Genomic DNA, 19,142 nt, shown 5'->3' with positions numbered 1-19,142 from the left:
TGTAGAGACGGGGTTTCACCATGTTGACCAGGATGGTCTCGATCTATTGACCTCGTGATCCACCCACCTCGGCCTCCCAAAGTGCTGGGATTACAGGCTTGAGCCACCGCGCCCGGCTACAATTATTTTTAATGCTGGAATAAATGACCACAAAGTCACCGCCCACTATTTTAGGGGTACCAGATATAGGCCCATCCTGACTTATACAGGGCTTTCTTAGCCTCTCAGTGCCCCGGTCCTTACCCAAGTGAATCTGCTGGGCAGGGAGTAGGCGTGAGGGTCTCCCTTAATACGTGGATGGTGTCACTGCCATGAGTAAGGTTTTAGAGTCAGACCACCTGGATTCAGCTAAGACTCCAGCTCGCCCAGGTACCAGCTGGATGGGTGTCAGGTTGTCTGACCCCTCCCAGTTTCCTTGTCTGTAAAATGAGGACAATAACAGCAACTACCTCCTGGGGTTGTTGGGAGGATGGACTGAATGAATATAAAGCACCTGGCACTGGGTGCGTGCTCACCAAATGTTAACTATTCTTCCGATGACGATCGTGCCTGTTATTGTCACCATCGCTACATCATGACTGTCATTCATTACCACCGTTATCACTGTTATTATGAGGATTACAGCCTTGTCACGGCCCAGTCCCTGCTGCTGGGTGAGAAGGGCAGTCCTCTCCAACTCACAGGCCAGGCCCGGCCTCAGGCAACCCTGTCCCGAGCCACGTCCAGGGGCTCAGGTCACTTCTATGCCTCCTTTTTTGTTGTTGTTTTGAAATGAGGCTCACTCTGTCACTCAGGCTGGAGGGCAGTGGCGCGATCATGGCTCACTGCAGCCTTGACCTCCTGGGCTCAAATGATCCTCCTACCTCAGCCTCCCAGGTAGCTGAGACTACAGGCATGTGCCACCACACACAGCTAATTTTTTTTTTTTTTTTTTTTTGCATTTTTTGTAGAGAGAGCAGTTTTACTGTGTTGTCCGAACTTGGTTTCAAACTCCTGAGCTCAAGCAACACTTCCCAAAGTGCTAAGATTACAGGCATGAGCCACCCTGCCTGGCCTACACCTCCTCCCTTTGAGAGTACAAATAGCTTCAGTGAGCAGCTCCCAGCCTCCAGTGCGCAGGGAGGGAGAAGAAGAGGTAAGACACAGTCCCAGGGGAGGCGGGTGGGGGGGGACTGTGGACACCCCTCTGGAGCTCACTTTGCGGCTGGTGGGGCGGAGCCAGCAGGAGAAAAACCTAAAATCTCAGAGACTGAAACGGCACCAAGAGAAAGGGGCTAGGACTCTCTGGGGCTTCAGAAAGGGCTTCGAGGATGAGGCTGCCCTTGCACTGAGCCTTGAAGGATGAGAAAAGGCCTGACAGGCTCCCACGAGAGCGTGGATTCCAGGCTGAGGCCACAGCCGGGACAGAGAACAAACACCAGGTGGCCCAGGGGTGCTGAGACACCAGCAAGGATGAAGGTGCTGACAAGGTGAGTGGGGGAATCCCCCACTCAGGAATTTGAATTTAATGGGAAGACAAAGGGAAGCTCTCAGAGAGTGAGAAAATGCCAAAGAGCTGGCTTCACCCAGATGATACCAGCCAGCAATATTAGAAAGAGCGGGAACAATAAATGTTTGTCAAGCGTTTGCTGAACAGAACAGAATTGACCTAGTCATTAAAATTTTTTGTTCTCACTCCTCATGTTCAGGTTCAGCCCTCTTGGTGGGGAGGAGAAAGAAAGCAGGTGCCCATGGCAGCAGGGGTGGGAAGGGGCAGGGCCATGCAGGGACCTAAGTCCCAGTTGGGAATCAGGAGATGAGATGTGCTTGTCCCCAAGGCCACCTTCTACCTTCCCCCCAGGCAATCAGATATTGCTCCTTACCAGAAGGAAAACTCAGGAGGCCCATCCCAGCACAACTGAGAGCTCAACAGAGCCCTTCCTAACCACCTGCACAGGTGGCACAACCAGAGCTAGTCCCTCTTGCCTCTCGGGTTCCTGGACACACCCGGTCCTTACAAGAACCAATGCAAGCCAGTCCCGGAGGTGGGGGACCCTGAGAAGCCACTCATCACCACAGAGAAGACAGGTCTGCTGTGCTGCTTCCCACCCCCCAGAAGAACCCCAAGGCTCAGGAAGGAGGAGATGTGTCATTTCGCTCTCCCAGGCGTGCAGGGCATGGCGCACACTGTCTGTCCTGCCAACACCCACGATGATAAGCACTCCCATCCATGAGCAATTGATTACCCCATGCCCATGCCTGGCATATATTTAAACCTTGCAACAGTCTGGGAGAGGGTGTTATTGTCACCATGTTTACTGATGGTGAAACTAAGCCACAGAGACGCCACGTCACTTAAGCCCACAGTCTAAGTGGCAGGGTCAGGATTCAAACTCAGATGGGGCTAGTGACACAGCCCTCACTCATTGCCCTCTGCAATTCTGCCCCTCTCATATTGGGGCAAGAGGGCAGGAAGCTGCAGCCGCGGGTGAAACAGCCCTGGGCCCGGTTCCTCTCAGGCGGAGCCTAGATTCCACCTGCAGCATCTGAGGCCCCAGTGCCAGGGTTGCCAAATAAAATACAAGACTCAGATATGAATTTCAGATAAGCAACGAATACCTTTGTTAGTATAAGTATGTATTTTTCTTTCCTTTTTTTTTTTTTTTTGAGACAGAGTCTTGCTCTGTCACCCAGGCTGGAATACAGTGATGTGATCTTGGCTGACTGCAACCTCTATCTCCCAGGTTTAAGCATTTCTCCTGCCTCAGCCTCCTGAATAGCTGAGATTACAGGTACCACACCGTATCTGGCTAATTTTTGTATTTTTGAAGGGATTTCACCATGTTGGCCAGGCTGGTCTCGAACTCGTGACCTCAAGTGATCTGCCTGCCTCGGCCTCCCAAAGTGCTGGGATTACAGGCATGAGACACCATGCCCGGCTATATTTTTCCTTTATTTTCTCTTTCTTCCACTAAATGTGGCAACTCTGCCCCTGTTCAATGGACTGACTTTATGGCGCAACCCTTTCCCTCAACCTCAGTTCCTCACCCCTGATTTATAAGCTTCAGCCTGAGACCTCCGTGTCTTCCCATCTCAGGGGGATCTCGGGGAGACAGGAAGAGGATTGACCCTTGCCCAGAGCCTCCTCTGTGAGCAGAAAGTTACTTCTATTTTGTAGACAAGGAATGTGAGGCAGAAGATGCAGCCCAGGCAGGGCCAGTGGCCAGCAGAGCGGGCTTCCCACATGGGGCCACCTTGCTCCAGAGCAAGGCCTTCCGCCAGTCCCTACAGCCCCCTTATAAGAAGCGTCGAGAAGAACAGGAAGCTCTGGGCACGGTACCTATGGCAGGCTGTGGAGGAGGGTTGGAGGAAGCCATCAGACAAGGTCCAGCTCAGAGCAGCACCGTCCCAGCCGCACGCCTGTGGAAAGAAGACCAGGAACCTCATCAGCCGGAGTCAGGGCTGCAGTTTCCACAACTGAGACCAGTCACTGGCCCACAACCTGTGCTTCAACCCGGCAGCTCTCAGAGCGCAGGGCAGCCCCAGAAAGGCCCCAGCCTCCACCCATCGTAAATCATTAACCCACAGAAACACCAGCAGCTGTGCAGTCCACTCCCTCTTCCCAGAAACCCTGCAGCCACAGACCTTCCTGTTGCCAGTGCCAAGGGACCTGCAGGCACCTGCTAGGTGTCCCTCCTCATCCCCTCTGGCTTATAGGTGAAGCTCTGGCCCCAGAGTCCCAGGTTGTGCAAAGTCCCCCACCTTCCAGGAATCGGATCACGCCTGTCATGGAGGGGGCTGGACACTTCCTCCTCCTGGCTGCCCAGGAAGCACAGGCTCCCTCAGGTCTGCCACTTCTGCCAGTCCCTTCCTGTGGCCCTGCTGAAGGCCACTTTCACTCTGCCGCTCCCTGTCCCGCCCCACAGGTTGACCAGCAGGCAAGGGGTAACCTGGCCTTGGCACATGGGTGTGAGGAAGGCAATGGCTACAGAGGCTAATGGCACAAGGCAGGAACAGAATACAGAATGCTCAGCGAAGGGGCACTGTTCCTCCTGCCCCAAGGTGGCACCGCCCTCTCCTCTCAGTGGAAGCTCACACAACCAAGAGGCCAGTGCCTCCAGGGGGCTTCCTGGGCCCTGGAGCCAACCCTGCCCCCCTCCCTACTGTCCCCTTCAATTCTGTGCTGGAGGCTGTTCTCCTAGACATTCCTGTGGAGGAGGGAACACACCCTGGAGAGAAAGCACCCAGCCATCTGGTCTAATCTGCCCAGGCCACAAACTGCTGTGTTCCTGTTTTCCTTTCCATTCCTAAAGCCTTTATTTTTATTAAACTGGCTTACTGAACAAAAGTGAAACGCAGGTTCATGACAATATTAGTAACAGTAGATATTCTTGCATTGCCAACGATATCTCAGACGTAATTGTAAGCACTTTACAAATATTAACCTCTTTTCGTCCAAATTATAAATGAGAAAATGAGACCCAGAATGGTTAAATAACCTGCCCAAGATCACACAGCTAGGAAGAGCCAGGGTTCAAACCCAGGCCACGGGGCTCTGGAGTGTGTGTTCAGAAGCAGCCACTACACTCTAGCACCTTTCAAGACTCAAACAATAAGACAGGTAGATGATGAAAAGTTAGCCTCCAGGCTGGGCAAGGTGACCCATGCCTGTAATCTCAGAAATTTGGGAGGCTGAAGTGGGTGGATCACTTGAGGTCAGGAGTTTGAGACCAGACTGGCCAACATGGTGAAACCCCATCTCTACTAAAAATACAAAAACTAGCTGGGCATGCTGGCACACACCTTTGCTTGAACGTGGGAGGCAGAGATTGTGGTGAGCCAGGACCGTGCCACTGCACTCCAGCCTGGGAGACAGAGCGAGACTCCGTGTCTCGTGTGTGACTGCCTTGTAGACCCACACAGAAAACTCTCAGAACTAAACTGTTACTTCAGCAAAGGGTTTTGGAAAGCAAACTAATATGTCTGCAAACCCCTTTGCAAATTGAAATATCAAACAGCTGCACAGCAGCCCCGCTGCAGGGCCCCCGCCCAGTGGGCTCATTCAAAACCCCTGAGGTCTGCTCGGCCTTTCTCTGAGGGCTCTGGTGCCCCAAGAGCTCAAGGAGGGACACGGCAGAAAGACCTATACCTATTTTACAGAAGGCAAAAGGGAAGCATGTTGCTCAGCCTCCTGTCCCAGTTGTTCCTTAAATACAATTTGATGATGATATGGAAAGAGGCTGCTACTTTACCTTGGGGCCAAAACCCAGGAAATCCTTCCCTCCCAGGGCAGAAAGTCCAATGTCCTCCCCTTTCTTCTCCCTCCTGGGCTGATTCTTGCCCTCCCCTCCAAGCCCAAGGCTTTCCCTAGGAAGGAAGAGAGCCAGCAGGTATGGAACCTGACACTTTATTAACATTGTTCCATCTAATTCTCATAGCACCCCCGCTTACAGATGAGGAAACAGAGGCTCAAAGAAGCAAATATTTGCCCCAGGTCACAGAAGCAACAGGAGCAGGTGACCACACTGGGATTCCAGCCAGAGAGCGCTGACCCTAAAGCCTAATCTCAATCCTCTGATCACACTGCCTCCCTAGCCTTCAGGCTAGAATCTGGAAGGTGTCTGCTACAGGTTAATGCAGGGCTCTGAAGTGACAGGACAAGGACACAGGCCAGCAAGCTCTGCCCAAAGGCCTATGACCACCATTTTATACACACGGGCCGCTAGTCTCAGAAGGATGTGGGCAAGGGAGTGGGATGGCTCACGGCAGCCCACTGCCACCACTACAGATCCTCATGGGGTTCAGCAAGAGTTCAGGCTACCCGATACCACCTGCATTCCACTCAGCAGCTATGAGATCTTGGTAAGTTACTCCATCCTACCTCTGGGCCTCAGTTTACTCATCTGCAAAGTAGGGATTAAAAAGTACCCACTTCAGGCTAGTCATGATGGTTCACGCCTGTAATCCCAGCACTTTGGGAGGCCAGGACAGGCAGATCACTTGAGGTCAGGAGTTCGAAAGCAGCCTGGCCAACATGGCAAACCCCATCTCTATTAAAAATACAAAAAATTAGCTGGGCGTGGTGGTGCACACCTGTAGTCCCAGCTTCTTGAGAAGCTGACGCAGGAGAATCACCTGAACCTAGGAGGTGGAGGTTGCAGTGAGCCAAGATGGCACCACTATCACTCCAGCCGGGGTGACACAGCAAGACTCTGTCTAAAAGTGAATGAATGAATGAATAAATGAATAAATACAAACCATTCTCATCTTTAAAAAGATAACTAATAAAAAAGCATCATGGCATGTCAGAACCAGAAAGTAGCTCCATGATGGTGGTATTGCTCTTGCTTTACAGATGTGGAAACTGAGTCCGAAGGAGGAGGGCACCACCCACAGCACTGTCATTCTCCAGGCAGTGACAGTGAAGGCCATGGTTAGAGGATAGGATTTGGTGCCAAGATGATTCAGCTTCAAATGCCAGCTTTGCCACTTGCCACAGCAGCAATTAATTCCTTTCTCACTGGGACGGTGGGAGTAAGACCAATACCTGCCTCCTGCGCGTCCCATGCTGATGAAATGAGAACCCCGCGATGGGTGTGATGAGTTCTGCTGTTGCCTGCACAGAATAAGCTCTGGGTAGACAGGGGCCTCTGTTGCCATGAGCACCCTAACCGGGCCATGCTTGGGCGACGGGGTTATAGGAGATTGTCGTTTCTCGGTGGTCACCTTTTTAACAATGACCACCAAGCCCGAAGGGACAGGTGGACACTGAACAGTTCCCCTTCCTGTGTGGAATGGCTGAGGAGGCGGCAGTGCTCAGACAAGGGAGGACAAGAGAGGAAAAAAAGAGGCCCCCAGCTCCTGGCTTCAGAGTGTGCCCACCAGAGGCCTGGCGCAGGTCAGGCTCAGTGACGGGAACACGCAGAGCAGCCCGGCATTGGCACCTCCCACTGCCCTCAGCTGCCCAGCTCATCACAGCAGGTATCTTCCTGGCTTGGCTAATTTAGTCAAAGTGCTTATCAGTTTTCCCTCCCTCTAGGGTTCAATGTCCATCTGCCCAGGAGCCCCAATAGGAAACCCTTCTCCTGTCTGCCCCTGTCCCATGGGGGGCCTCCCAAGACCATCTCCCACCCCCCACCCATCAAGTGGCCCCATCCCTCTTCCACCTGAATGAACCCTGGAGGAAGAAAACACCTGGGGGCCCTGGAAGACTGCACAATCTCATGCCTTGAGGACAGGGAAGGAAGGCCGGCCTCTCTCTTCAACAAGGTCCAGGCGGAAGCGGGGGAAGCCGCAAGCTGGGCTGCTGGTCTGAGCGGGGCAGCGACCACCCAGCCCTGCCCAGAGAGAAACAAGGAATTGGTTCTGGTACAGGCACCTTTGTCAAGCTCTGGCCTCGGAGACCCTCTGCAGGTCCACCTCCAGAAGCAGAAGGAAGGTGGGGAATGGGGGGAAGGACCAGGTGCTTGGGCTGGTCAGCACCAGAGTTCTTCCATGTGTCCGTGTTCTCCAAGAGGTCTCTCTGGCTTTCAGCTCTCATTAGATACATGCTAGGCGACCCACCTGCCACCTCCACTGCCAAAGAGACCACTCCACAAAAACACCTGCCACATCACCCTTTTGCTTCCAACCCTTCCCTATCACTCTCAGAATAGAGCCTGGGTCCTAAGCAAGGCCTTCCAAGATTCGCCCCCTCCACTGACCTCTCAGGTCTCAGCAGCTCCGGGCCTGGCCTGGAACTCTGCTCCAGCTCTCACCAATGGCTTTCAGCCCCATGACCGTGCCACCCGACCTGTTTCACATCTCTGGGCCTTTGCTTACGCTGTGTGTTCCCTCCACGTGGAATTCTCTCTCACAACCAGCAAGCAAACACCTATTCAATCGTCAGAACCCAGACCCTATTTCTCCTCTACAAAGCTTCCTTAGACCCGTTTCACACAGTAGTTTCCAGTGGTGAAGCTTTTTAAAAATACTTACATCCCAGGCCCACACTCGGAGATTCTGATTCTGTGGCTCAGAGGTGCAGCTGGTAGGGGGCCAACAGGCTACTTTCAAAGAGCACGGGTGGTGCTGGGACACGTACACGCCTGCAGACACAGCCCCATTATAGCTGTTGCCCTCCCCGAGGGCCTGTGACCTCTCTGAGGGCACTGGGCTTCTTTCCATCTCAGCAAGGGTAGCACTGGGTCTGGCCCGGGGTACACTAGATAACAGCTATGACCTGAACAGGGATTCTGAAAACCTTCCCCTGCTTGGGACCCACCTACCATGGAGCCAAAGGGCATAGACCAGGAACCCATGAAGCTGGGACATCCCTGGACCTGGGGAGCTGCTGGTGTGGGGCTTCAGTCCAGAGGAGGGGAGAACAGATGGAAGGTGAGATATAAGCCCTCCCGGTGTCCTCTGCCTGTCTGAAAGCCCAGGGCCCAGGAGGAAGAGAAGGAGATGCAAACTGCACAATGGAGCTGGAACAGGAAGTGGGGTGGAGCCTTCTGACCAGGAAGAGGGCCCACAGCTCGCCCCACCTCGCAGGGCAGTCCGATGCCCACAGCTCTTCTCAGCGCAAAGGGCTACCTGGTGGAGAGTCCAGGATGGGGAGAGAGGAGCTGACTTCTCCAAGGAAACACAGGCAGAGCTACAGCAGGAAGGGTGCAGGCAGAAGAGAGGGATGAGGTGTGTGGACAAGAACTTGGGCTCAGTCCCAGGCCGGCCCAGACGACGCTCATCCTCTGCTCTCCAGCAGCCCCACCCCCGAGCAGGCAGCCTCTGTGCCTCCTGTGCTCACCCATCAGGTGCAGGTGTCAAGAAGATGACACTGGACAATGCTGATAGGTTTGTAATGAATGTCAGTTTCCTTCCCAGGGTTCCTGCCAGTCCCTGAGGACAAACGGTGTTTTCTCATTTTACAGACTGCTAAACCAAGTCCAAGACAAACATATTCCACCAGAATATCAGGCCTAAGATCACAAAATTTGAAAAGACAATAGCTGATGCCTCCAAGCACTGTGTGTACAGGGCCCCATACTGAACATTTTAGTTTGCATCTCATTTGATTCCCATAGCAGATGAGGAAAAGGAGGCTGACAGAGACCGAGGGGCATCCCCAAGGCCACACAGCTACAGAGCTCTTGGGAGCAAGAGGGCAGGACCCTCAGGCTGGTCCCAGGCGCAGAGTGGACGGCAGAGTAGTGGGTCAGGGAGCCGTCCCAGGCCCTCCTCAGCCTGGCAGGTGACAGAGCTGCAGAACCTGCCAAGGGACCACACAACCCAGCTCCTCCCTCGCCCACCTCATGGACACTCAAAGAGCTTCCTGAGGTGGGGGTGACTTCAACTTCCTTTCCTCTTCATGCGGGAGGGGGAGGGGGGCTCTGAGAGGGGGACCAGCCTCGCTGGGGCAGGGGCCAACTTTGGTCAATGGCTGGAGCCTCAGACAATGGAGGCTCTGTCCTGAGCCCAGAGTTGGTGGCACCCACCCTCTCGCACTGACCTCCTAGGGAGACCTTGGTGAGGATCTGCAGGCAGGAAGAGTGGGGAGCACTGGTGAGGGGACCCTGGGAGTAGGTCTCCCTGGGAAGGAGCTGGCCCTATGGCCAGGCCAGAGAGGACCCCTGGGGGCTGTTGCCTGGGAAACCAGAGCCAGCCTGGAAAAGCTTCTGGACAGCGTGGGAGGGGGGCAGCCCCAGACTCGGTCTCCAGCCCCCATCGTCCTCCGGCTCCTCCTCCTTCCCTCCCAGCCCCCAGACAGATTAACCCCTTTGTCCCCGGTGATCCAGCCCAGCAGAGGGAGTGAAGAAGCTGAAGTGCTGGAGGAAGCCGCCTGCCATCAGCTGAACTGACCCCCCTCTTCTCCAGAGAACCCCAGGCCCTCGGCCCCACATCAGGGGTGTCCCTGTGATAGGGCATCGTGGCTCTCACGTGGAGGCTAGACAGGGGACAGCAGCTGGCATGACACAGACTCGGTGCCATCACCTCGCCCATCCGAGCCTCAGCTTCCCCATAGAACGGGATCACCCGACTCCCAGTTGCCGAGCATCCTTGCCGCTGGGCCCTCGCCACTCAGCATGAGAGTGTCTACGCTGCAGCAGCCTGAGCAGTGGGTCTCCTCACCTCCTTTTTAGACACAGGGAAGCTGAGGCTCAGATAGGGAAGGGACCTACCCAAAGCCCCCGAGAGGATGAGACAGGCTGGGAAAGGGAGGTCTGTGTGCGTCCCTGCAAACCAGCAGGTGTACAGACAGAAAAATGGCAGGAAAGAGCTGGGGCTCGGGGAGGGGCACTGCCGAGGGAGACAGGAGGAGCTGGGGGCATGCACGTGGCTGTCTACTGCTACCCAGGTGTCAGGGTGGAGCCAAAGGGAGGGGCAGGGTTACTCCCTGCTACACCTCAGAGCTGAACTAAAGCCTCCAGGAGGCCAAACTGAGGTGTATCCTCTGGGGACTCTGTGGCCGCAGTTCACCCTCCTCACCTCCAGGGGTCAAGCTCACCTCCTCCCGCCTTCCCAGAGTAAGCCGCTCATCCTGTCCCTCCCTTCCCCTCTCAGCCAACATCTCGCTGCTCACCTGCTGCCTGCCAGGACCCAGCTTGGCACTGAGGACAAAGAAACAAGAGAGCTCCAGGTTCTTGTCCTCAGGCAGCAGCCACAGGAGGCCAGCGGGTACAGACCCCAGGGCAGGGGGCAGGCACAGTGGCCCCACTTCTAGATCAGAGCCAGGGCAGGGGCCCGGGGATCAGGCGTGCTCCAGTCCGGGCTCTGCCACTGGTTTAGGCTTCTTACACTCTCTTAGCCGCGTAAGTAAAAGGAGGGAGTGTGCAAGGAGGTGAGGCTCTCTTGGGTTCAGATGAGGAACGAGTGTGGTCATCAACTTGGCCCAGCCCTGGGCAGGAGCTCACCCAAAGCACAACAGAGGGACGGCAGGAAGGGGCCCACACCACGCTCTCCACCAGGCACAGATGGGAGCTAACCCACAGCTCAACTCTCCACGCCTGCAGAGTTTTCTACCTTGAGCTCCCCACAGGGCCCCACGGAGCAGGGAGCAGGGGGCTGAGGACGGTGTCCCAGGCTCCCAGCATGGACCCAGTACAAGGCAGTCTCCTCTGCCGGAGCCCTGGTGGTCTCTCCCAGGCCTCACGCTCCCATATCGGGTGGATTGACCCTCACAAGCAAAGAATAGGTAGCTCAGCACAGAATGGGAGGCAGGGACTGGAGCCGGAACATGGGCACTCCCCAGAGACGTCTTGTGAAGTGGAGCAGAGAACAGGGTGGTGGGTGGAGGGGGGTGGGGTCAGATGAGCAATAACCTTCAGGGAGAGGGTTTCACACAGCTAGAGCTCAGAATTGATGCCCGCCACCGGTGGCCCCTGCCTTTCTGAATGGGATTACCTGCAGGGGTCCCCTGCCTATCCTGTCACTGCTCCACAGGTCTGCAGATGGGCAACTGGAGAAGCCCCCCAGATGGGCAACTGGAGAAGCCCCCGAGATGGGCAACTGGAGAAGCCCCCCAAACTGGCCTGGGAGCCAATGCCAGAATGGGATGAGATGGGGTAAGGAGGGCAGGGAGGAGTGTTTTGCATGGTACAGAGATGTCTTTCTAGGGTAGAAGCTGAAGCCACCAAGAGACACAGTTCCTCCCTACTTGATCATTCCCAAAAAACAGAAATGCATGGCCAGGCACAGTGGTTGATGCCTGCAATCCCAGCACTTTGGGAGACTGAGGCAGGTGGATCACTTGAGCTCAGGAGTCCAAGACCAGCTTGGCCAAAGTGGTGAAACCCCATCTCTCATAAAAATACAAACATTAGCCTGGCATGGTAGTGCACACCTGTAATCCCTGCTACTCAGGAGGCTGAGGCAGGAGAATCACTTGAACCCAGGAGGCAGAGTTTGCAGTGAGCCAAAATAGCGCCACTGCATTCCAGCCTGGGCTACAGAACAAGACTCTATCTCAAAAGATGATAATAAATAAATAAATAAATAAATAAATAAATAAGCTGCGTTACTGCTCATCTGACCCCACACCCCCTCCACGCACCACCCCGTTTCTCTGCTCCCTTCACAAGACTTCTCTGAGGAGACCCCATGCTCCATCCCCAGTCTCTGTCTCCCATTCTGCACTGAGCTACTTATCCCCAAACAAGTATGTGGCCGCTGCTTTGCCAGCCAGTTCACAGGGTCACCTGCAGGCCCCCACTACCCCCATTCCAGTCACCATTCTGCCTGACCTGCCAGCTACTGCCTTCTTTCACCTCTCGCTCCGGCTCCCCTCCCTCTGCTCCTCCACCCTCTGCTCCTCCTCCCTCCGGCTCCCCTGCGTCCGCTCCTCCTCCCTCCCCTCCTTCTCCCTCCCCTCCTCCTCCCTCTGCTCCTCCTCCCTCCGCTCCTCCTCCCTCCGGCTCCCCTGAGTCCACTCCTCCTCCCTCCCCTCCTCCTTCCTGCACTCCTCCTTCCTCCCTCCAGGCTGGCAGCTCTCAGGTTCAGGCTCCACCTCAGCTCCTCCCTGGGCAACCTGGGCCATCTGGCTCACTTTGTGGGTCCTACCTAAGCCATGGCCATAATGATGCCTCCAGCCCGCCCTGCCCTTGAACGCCAGGCTCCGCCCCTCTGCTTGCACTGTCTTCATGCAGTGATCAATCAGGCATTACAGCCTTAATGTTCTCACAGCCGACTCCTGATCACTATGCTGCCAGGAACAAAGAACCCCACTCCTCAAAGTCTTCCCATCCTGCTTGCTGGCTCCATCCCACCAGCCGCTAAGGCCAAAACCTTGGAGTCATCCTTGGCACCTCTGTCTCATACCCAGGGCCCACCCATCAGCCAACCTGCTGGCACTACCTTCAACATACGCCCTGAATCTGAGCGCATCTCACCCCCTCCCCGGACACCACTGTGGCCCAAACCACCATCATCTCACACCCAGGCTATTCCAAATGCCTCCTGACCAGTCCCTCTGCCCTCACCTCTACCCCTGCCCTGACATTTTGTTCTCAACACAGCAGCCAAGTTCAGAGCCCTGAAATGCTTTCCTATCTCATTTAAGGAAGCCCCAAGTCCTCGTCTTGGCCTCCAAGGCCCCACATGTCAGAGCCCCCACAGCCTCCCTGACTTCAGGTCCTAACTCTCTCAGCACAGCTCACTCTAGTCACAGCCGCCTGTCAGCTCTCTGAATGCCCCAAGCATGCTTCTGCCTCAGGGCCTTTGCATTGCTGTTCCCTCTGCCTGAAATGCTGTTCCCCAGATACCCACACATTGGTGCCCACACCTTCAGAGGATGTATCTGCCTTCTCCAGAGAGCCCACACACATCCCCTGACCCAGCTTCGCCATCCTCACGGGATTTAACACCTCCAGCAACTACAAATTTCAGTTATTTGTTTCTGTCAGTTTCCTCTTATGTGAATGTGGACTCCATGAAGGCAGGACCATGACCATTGTTCACCACTCTCATCTGCACCCCTGGCACAGGCCTGGCACATAGGCGACCTGAGGCATAGTCGCCGTCAAAGGAATGCAGGAATCCCTAGTCCCAAGTCGGGCCCCTGGAGAGGAGGCAGCCACAGCTGGGCCCCTCCCTTCTGAAACCAGCCTGCATCCACCACAGCTGCTCCCCAGCAAGCTTCACAAACAGATTCATGGCCAAGTTGAAAAGGGGCAGGTCCCCAAAACCAGAGTGGAAAGAGGTCTGGGGCTGATGCCAGGAAGCGCTCAGAGGGGGAGGGGTGGGACAGGGCAGGAGAAGGACTTGGACTATTTTTAAAAACTTACTCCCAAAAAGACCACATTCTTCCTCTGGTGAGTCAGAAGCATGTGGCCAGGCAAAGGGGACAGGACCTGCAAGCCTCCGCGGCTGCCACTGTCATCTGCTGCTAGCAGGCAGGCACATACCCCAGCCTTTCCCTCAGGGCAAGTGTGAGACCCTGGCATCTATTCAGCTTCCCAGGGAAGGAGCAAGGCTGGGCACCGGTGTCCCAGGCTGGCAGCCCACTGACAGCAAACCAGGCCTCCCTTTCAAAGTCCGCAGGGTCTCATGTGGCTCCAAGCTCTTTCTTTAGGCCCAAGCTCTGCCTGGCAGGGAGGGGGCCATTCACTCTGTCCCACAAGGGAGCTCTGGGCAGAAAAGAAATAGCCTTTGCAAAACTCAGAGCTAAAAACAGCTCAACCCACCCAACCAGGGCAGGGCAAGTGGGACAGCAGCATCTGAGGTCTCCTGAAATGCTAGCCCAGCATGAAGCCCCAGGACACCCGGGGGCCCTCAGCCACACAGCCCCCCCATAGCTCTGGCTGAATTCAGAGCAGCCAGCGCTTATATTTCAAACCACACCCCTCGGTGATGTGCTGCCCTCTCCAGAGAAGGGCGTGAGTGTGGCTCCAGCTGTTCCTGGACATGTCTGGAGGAGACGGCTCTGGGCACTGCTCCAGGCCTCCCCTAATCCTCCCACCAGCTCTTCCAGGGGGCAGGGCCAACCCAGGAATGGGGAGGACCCAGCCCCATTTTACAGAGGAGGAAACTGAGGCTAAGAGAGGTAGAGAAATTTGTCCAAAGGCAAGAATCTGATCAAAAGTGGATCCATGATAAGACCCAAGGTCTTTCAGCTGTGGCTAGAAATATCCATCAGGATCAGGCCAATGGGTCCACCCCACTCCCTTACAATTAACTTCACGATCTGAGAAGACGCTGCCTGGGGCTGTGGGAAGGGGACAGGGGAGGCTGGGCTGGAGGTGTTGGAGGAGGAAGAGCAGGGAGAGGTAGCATCAACCATGAACAGGATTTCCCCTGAGTCCTGCTGTCCTGGGTTGAAGTCAGGTCCAGGACCATGATCCCCCACAGCGAACTATTCCCAAACACCTGTCCTCTTTCCCTATTAGCTTTAAGAAGAGCCAAACTGCTGCTGACCAATCCTGCCCTGCAACTTACGAGGAACCAGACAACGTGGATGCGGCCCCCAGCCTGGTCCTAAACTCCCCCAAGGAGGAGTATTCCTTCTGCCTTGGCATTGAAGCCACCCTGGGTGCAGTGAGCTTCAAGTCCCGCTGCCGACATCCTGCAGGTAGAGACGCTGCTGCTTGCCCAGTGAAGAATGGGACCACTCTAGTCCAGGTCATTTCTGCTCTGAAGCAATCTATGGTCCTGCCAGGGTGCCTTCCACGTTCCCTTTTCACCACCATCATTCTCTGGGTATGGATTTTTAGGAGAGTGAGCTCTGCACTCAGTTCCAGCTGAGGCCAGCTGTGATACAGACACCATCCACTGCTCCGATTCCTGGTTTCCTCTTCCACACAATGACAGCTGTAAGAATCACCATGGCACAGGATTGTTCTAAGGACTGAATGAGATAATAATTCACAGAAAGTGTTTCACTGAGAGCCTGGAACATAGTAAATGCTCAATAAATGTCTGTTGAATGAATAAATGACAGCCTCCTCCAAAGTGAACAGAAGCACTGGCCTACAAGAAGGGGTGGTGTCCCAGGCTAGACCTGAAGGGTCCTGGAGCTCCCCATCACTGCCCTCCAGGAAGGCACTGCCTGCCTGGATAGTGAAAGCAAGGCCTAGGGGGAAGCCCCCCAGTAGCATCTGACCATGCAGTCCCACCCTCACTGGAGAAGGAGTGGTCACTGAAGTGGGCTAGGAAGCCATCAGCTTGGCCCAACGCTGAGCAAGCAAAAGCCTGCATGAAGCCCTTCCTCCTTCAAAGTCAAGATTCCAGGAAAGAGGGTCAAGGTCAGGAAGGGGGTGGATCCAAAAAAGAGACAGCGAGGCCAGAGTTGCCTTAGTTGGTGCGAAATGCAGCAATGACCAAGCTCTGTACATGGTGCCAAAGAGACATTCCAAATCCCTGCATCTGCACAGTCAGCACAGGGCCAGCTTGGAGCCGTCTGCAGACATAGCCCCTTCAAGCAAAGCACTCCGGCTGGAGAATCGGCCCCAGGAACTCAGGTTCCACTTCCTGGCTGGACCTCAAAAAATATTCTGCTAGGCCGGTCACAGTGGCTCACGCCTGTAATCCCAGCACTTTGGGAGGCCAAGGCAGGTGGATCACTTGAGGTCAGGAGTTTGACACCAGCCTGATCAACATGGTGAAACCCCGTCTCTACTAAAAATACAAAAAAAGTAGGTGGGCGTGGTGGCCCATGCCTGTAATCCCAGCAACTCAAGAGGCTGAGGCAGGAACTCTATGTGGTCAGGAACCTGGAGGCGGAGATTGCAGTGAGCTGAGATGGTGCCACTGCACTCCAGCCTGAGTGACAGAACAAGACTCCATCTCAAAAATAAAAAAATATTCTGCTCAATTAGGGACAGCAAACCCCTCCAGGCAGCAAACCTTTAATGACCCACTAGCATATCCCTGGTGTCACTTGACACAGGAGCATCCCAAGTAACCAGCAGAAAGAGGCCCGTGGCCTGGAAAGGTGGGATCAAGAGCTCGCTTCTTGCAGGCTGCCAGCAAGCATAACAGGTGCCCGAAAATGTGAGCTGGAGGGACGGATGCACGGATGGCCACCTGGACACTGCCTGACAACACTGAGCCTTTGCCAGGTCTATCCAAGGTCATCCTGTGGCCCGATTCTTTGTCAGAGGAAGGGGACACCATCTGCTTCCAGATCAGGGTGCAAAGCAGGAAGAGAATGATTGCGGTCACATCTCCCTCATGTGCTGTCTGTGTCAAAGCTCAGGTCTCCAGACCCTGCTCCCTCACTCGGGGGACTTTTAAGTTCAACAGCATTCAAGGGGGTGACAGAAAAGCTAGTCTTCGGCCCTCAGGATCTCTCTGCCATCCAACAACCCCCTTGCTCATTCAGCAAATCTTTTTTTTTTTTCTTTTTTTTTTTTTTTTGTTTCGAGACAGGCTGGAGTGCAATAGCGCAGTCTCGGCTCACTGCAACCTCCGCCTTCTGGGTTCAAACGATTCTCCTGCCTCAGCCTCCTGAGTAGCTATGATTACAGGCACCTGCCACCATGCCTGGCTAATTTTTATATTTTTAATAGAGATGGGGCTTCACCATATTGATCAGGCTGGTCTCCAACTCCTGACCTCATGATCCGCCCACCTCAGCCTCCCAAAATGCTGGGATTACAGGCGTGAGCCACCGCGCCCAGCCTCAGCAAATCTTTACTGAGCACTCCTATGCCGCAGGAAGCACTGGAGGTTCGGGGATTTGCTGATGAGCACTTGGTCCCCTGGTCATAGGTGCCGTGAGGTGAGGGAGAATACAGGGCTGAACTGAGATTCAAGAGGACAGTCAGACCTCTGGACTCAACTCTTCTGGGTCTGATGCTGGCCCTGTGTACTCCACGTGGCCAAGTGATGACCAGCCCAACATTACATCCACACAGAACAGGGGGCATGAAGACCCGGCAGTGATCCAGTTTGTTCTGCCAGGACCCTGCTTCTCTGTGGCCTGGGGAAGCTACATGGCTGCTCTGGCCTCCAAGTGCCCCTCCACATCCCAGAAGATGTCTGCATTTTATGCCAAACTGGATGACAGATGCTCCCAAGGTACATGGGATGTTGAGGAGGGAGACAGTATTGGATTTCCCATCCAACCTTGATTTGGAGTGACAGCTTTACTGATCTAAGGGAGGCCATGGTTCTCAACTGGGGGCTATTGGGTCCCCCAAGGGACATGTGGTAATGGCCTGAGGGAGACACTTTGGTTGCCACACTAGGTGGTGGGGAGGGGAGAGACTACTGGCATCTGGTGGGTGGAGGCCAGGGAAGCTGCTAAACATCCTAAGGGCACAGGACAGCCCCAATGTAAAGAACAATCCGGCCCAAATGTCCACAGAGCCAAGGTTGGGAATCCCGGACCAGAGGGCATTGGTGAAGACCTCCGGGGATCTATAGCAGAAGTTGGCCTGTTAATGCAGGGGTGTGTCACCATTACTAGTCATAGGAATGCAAAGACCAAAGCCACTGCCAGTGGTTTCCATGGCAGATAAACACCAGGCTACAAATGTCTAAAGAAAATGCATTCTGCTACAGAACCTGTTTTGCAGAGACCACAACCTGCTTATCTCTGTGTCTGCACCACGTGGCCCAGCATCTGGAATACAGGAGGTGAGGCGAGGGGGACAGCCGGAGAGGGAGGGGGAATATGTACTGCCGCCTCTTTAAGGTGGAGGCGCATCTTATGCCTCTCCACGTCCTCAGCACCCAGCCATGGTCCTGGCACCCGAGTTAGTAAATAACCAGACTACAAGCTCTCCGCAGCCAGGAGCTGTGCCCTCCTGCCCTCCTCCCCTGTGTCCCCAGGCGGAGCCTAGCACATGGCTCTACCCTCTACACATATTCATCAAGTATCCCCTGCTGTGGTGAGAAGGACACAGCCGCTGGGGTCCAGAAGGTGAAGGAGAACTGAAGAGGACTGACTGACAGTAGCAGCTGGGCTTCCCTGGAGGCCTGGGGACTGCAGGAAGTCCTGAGAGTGGCCTCCAGCCTAGATTGAGGCGATGGGGAGTTGGAGGGGACTCATCCATCAGTTACCACTCCTTGAAAGGGTGACCAAAAGCAGGGATGGTTCGTCCGCAATGCCTGGGACGCAGCAGCAAGGAGCAAATGTGAGGCAGGAGGGAGAAGTGAAGAAGGTAGAAACGAAGGCTGCTGGGGCCTGTGCCTTGAGCCCTACAGTGTGTGCAGGTTTCTATCCCCCTAAAATTCATATTCGGAAACCTCACCCCCAGGGTGATGGATTAGGCGGTGGGGCGTGGGGAGGTAATCGGGTCATGATGGTGGAGCCCCCGTGAATGCGATTAGTGTCCTTGTAAACAAGGCCCTGGCTAGGCCCTCCCATCAGGCAGGGACACAGTGAGAAGGTGCCATCTATAAGGAACAGGCCCTCACCAAACACCGAATCCGCTGTTGCCTTGGTCACAGCCTTCCCAGCCTTCAGAACTACGAGAAATAACTGCCTGTTGCTGATAACAGTCATGCTATTTCCTTCCAGCTGCCCAGATGGGGCCTTGGGTGGGAGTGAAGTGCCCTGGTGCTGCCTTTGCTCCTCCCGTCTCCACTGACCTGATCCAGGGACTCATTCCTTCATGACAAGCATTACTGAGGAAGTGGGACCCAGGTCCCAGCCACCGGACACAGGAGAAATGCAGTGGCTCCCTGGGTTACCCAATGTCGGTGCCGAAATCAACAGTGGACACCGAACATGTGCTAACCGTGTG

At 55.0% G+C, this 19,142-nt stretch overlaps 1 protein-coding gene across 11 annotated transcripts in view; it reads right to left on the bottom strand.

Moving 5' to 3' along the window:
* Positions 1-19,142, bottom strand: part of ARHGEF10L (Rho guanine nucleotide exchange factor 10 like) — a 178,967-nt gene that overhangs the window by 116,533 nt on the left and 43,292 nt on the right. For 3 of the 11 annotated variants that reach the window (XM_032300579.1, XM_032300583.1, XM_032300578.1), the window contains exon 2: positions 3,320-3,399. In XM_032300579.1, coding sequence (XP_032156470.1) covers positions 3,320-3,356 — 37 coding nt within the window. In that variant the 5' untranslated portion in view covers positions 3,357-3,399. Of the gene's footprint in view, positions 1-3,319; positions 4,381-12,197; positions 12,231-19,142 lie in introns of those variants that run through there. The other 8 variants (XM_032300577.1, XM_032300584.1, XM_032300582.1 and 5 more) reach the window with 4 other exon arrangements.

The sequence above is a fragment of the Sapajus apella genome, unplaced genomic scaffold, assembly GCF_009761245.1.
Source record: "Sapajus apella isolate SASKATOON/1434 unplaced genomic scaffold, GSC_monkey_1.0 scaffold43, whole genome shotgun sequence".
Classification (NCBI taxonomy): domain Eukaryota; kingdom Metazoa; phylum Chordata; class Mammalia; order Primates; family Cebidae; genus Sapajus; species Sapajus apella.
Note: the sequence above shows the minus strand (reverse complement) of the source record. Positions and strands in the feature narration are given on the sequence as shown.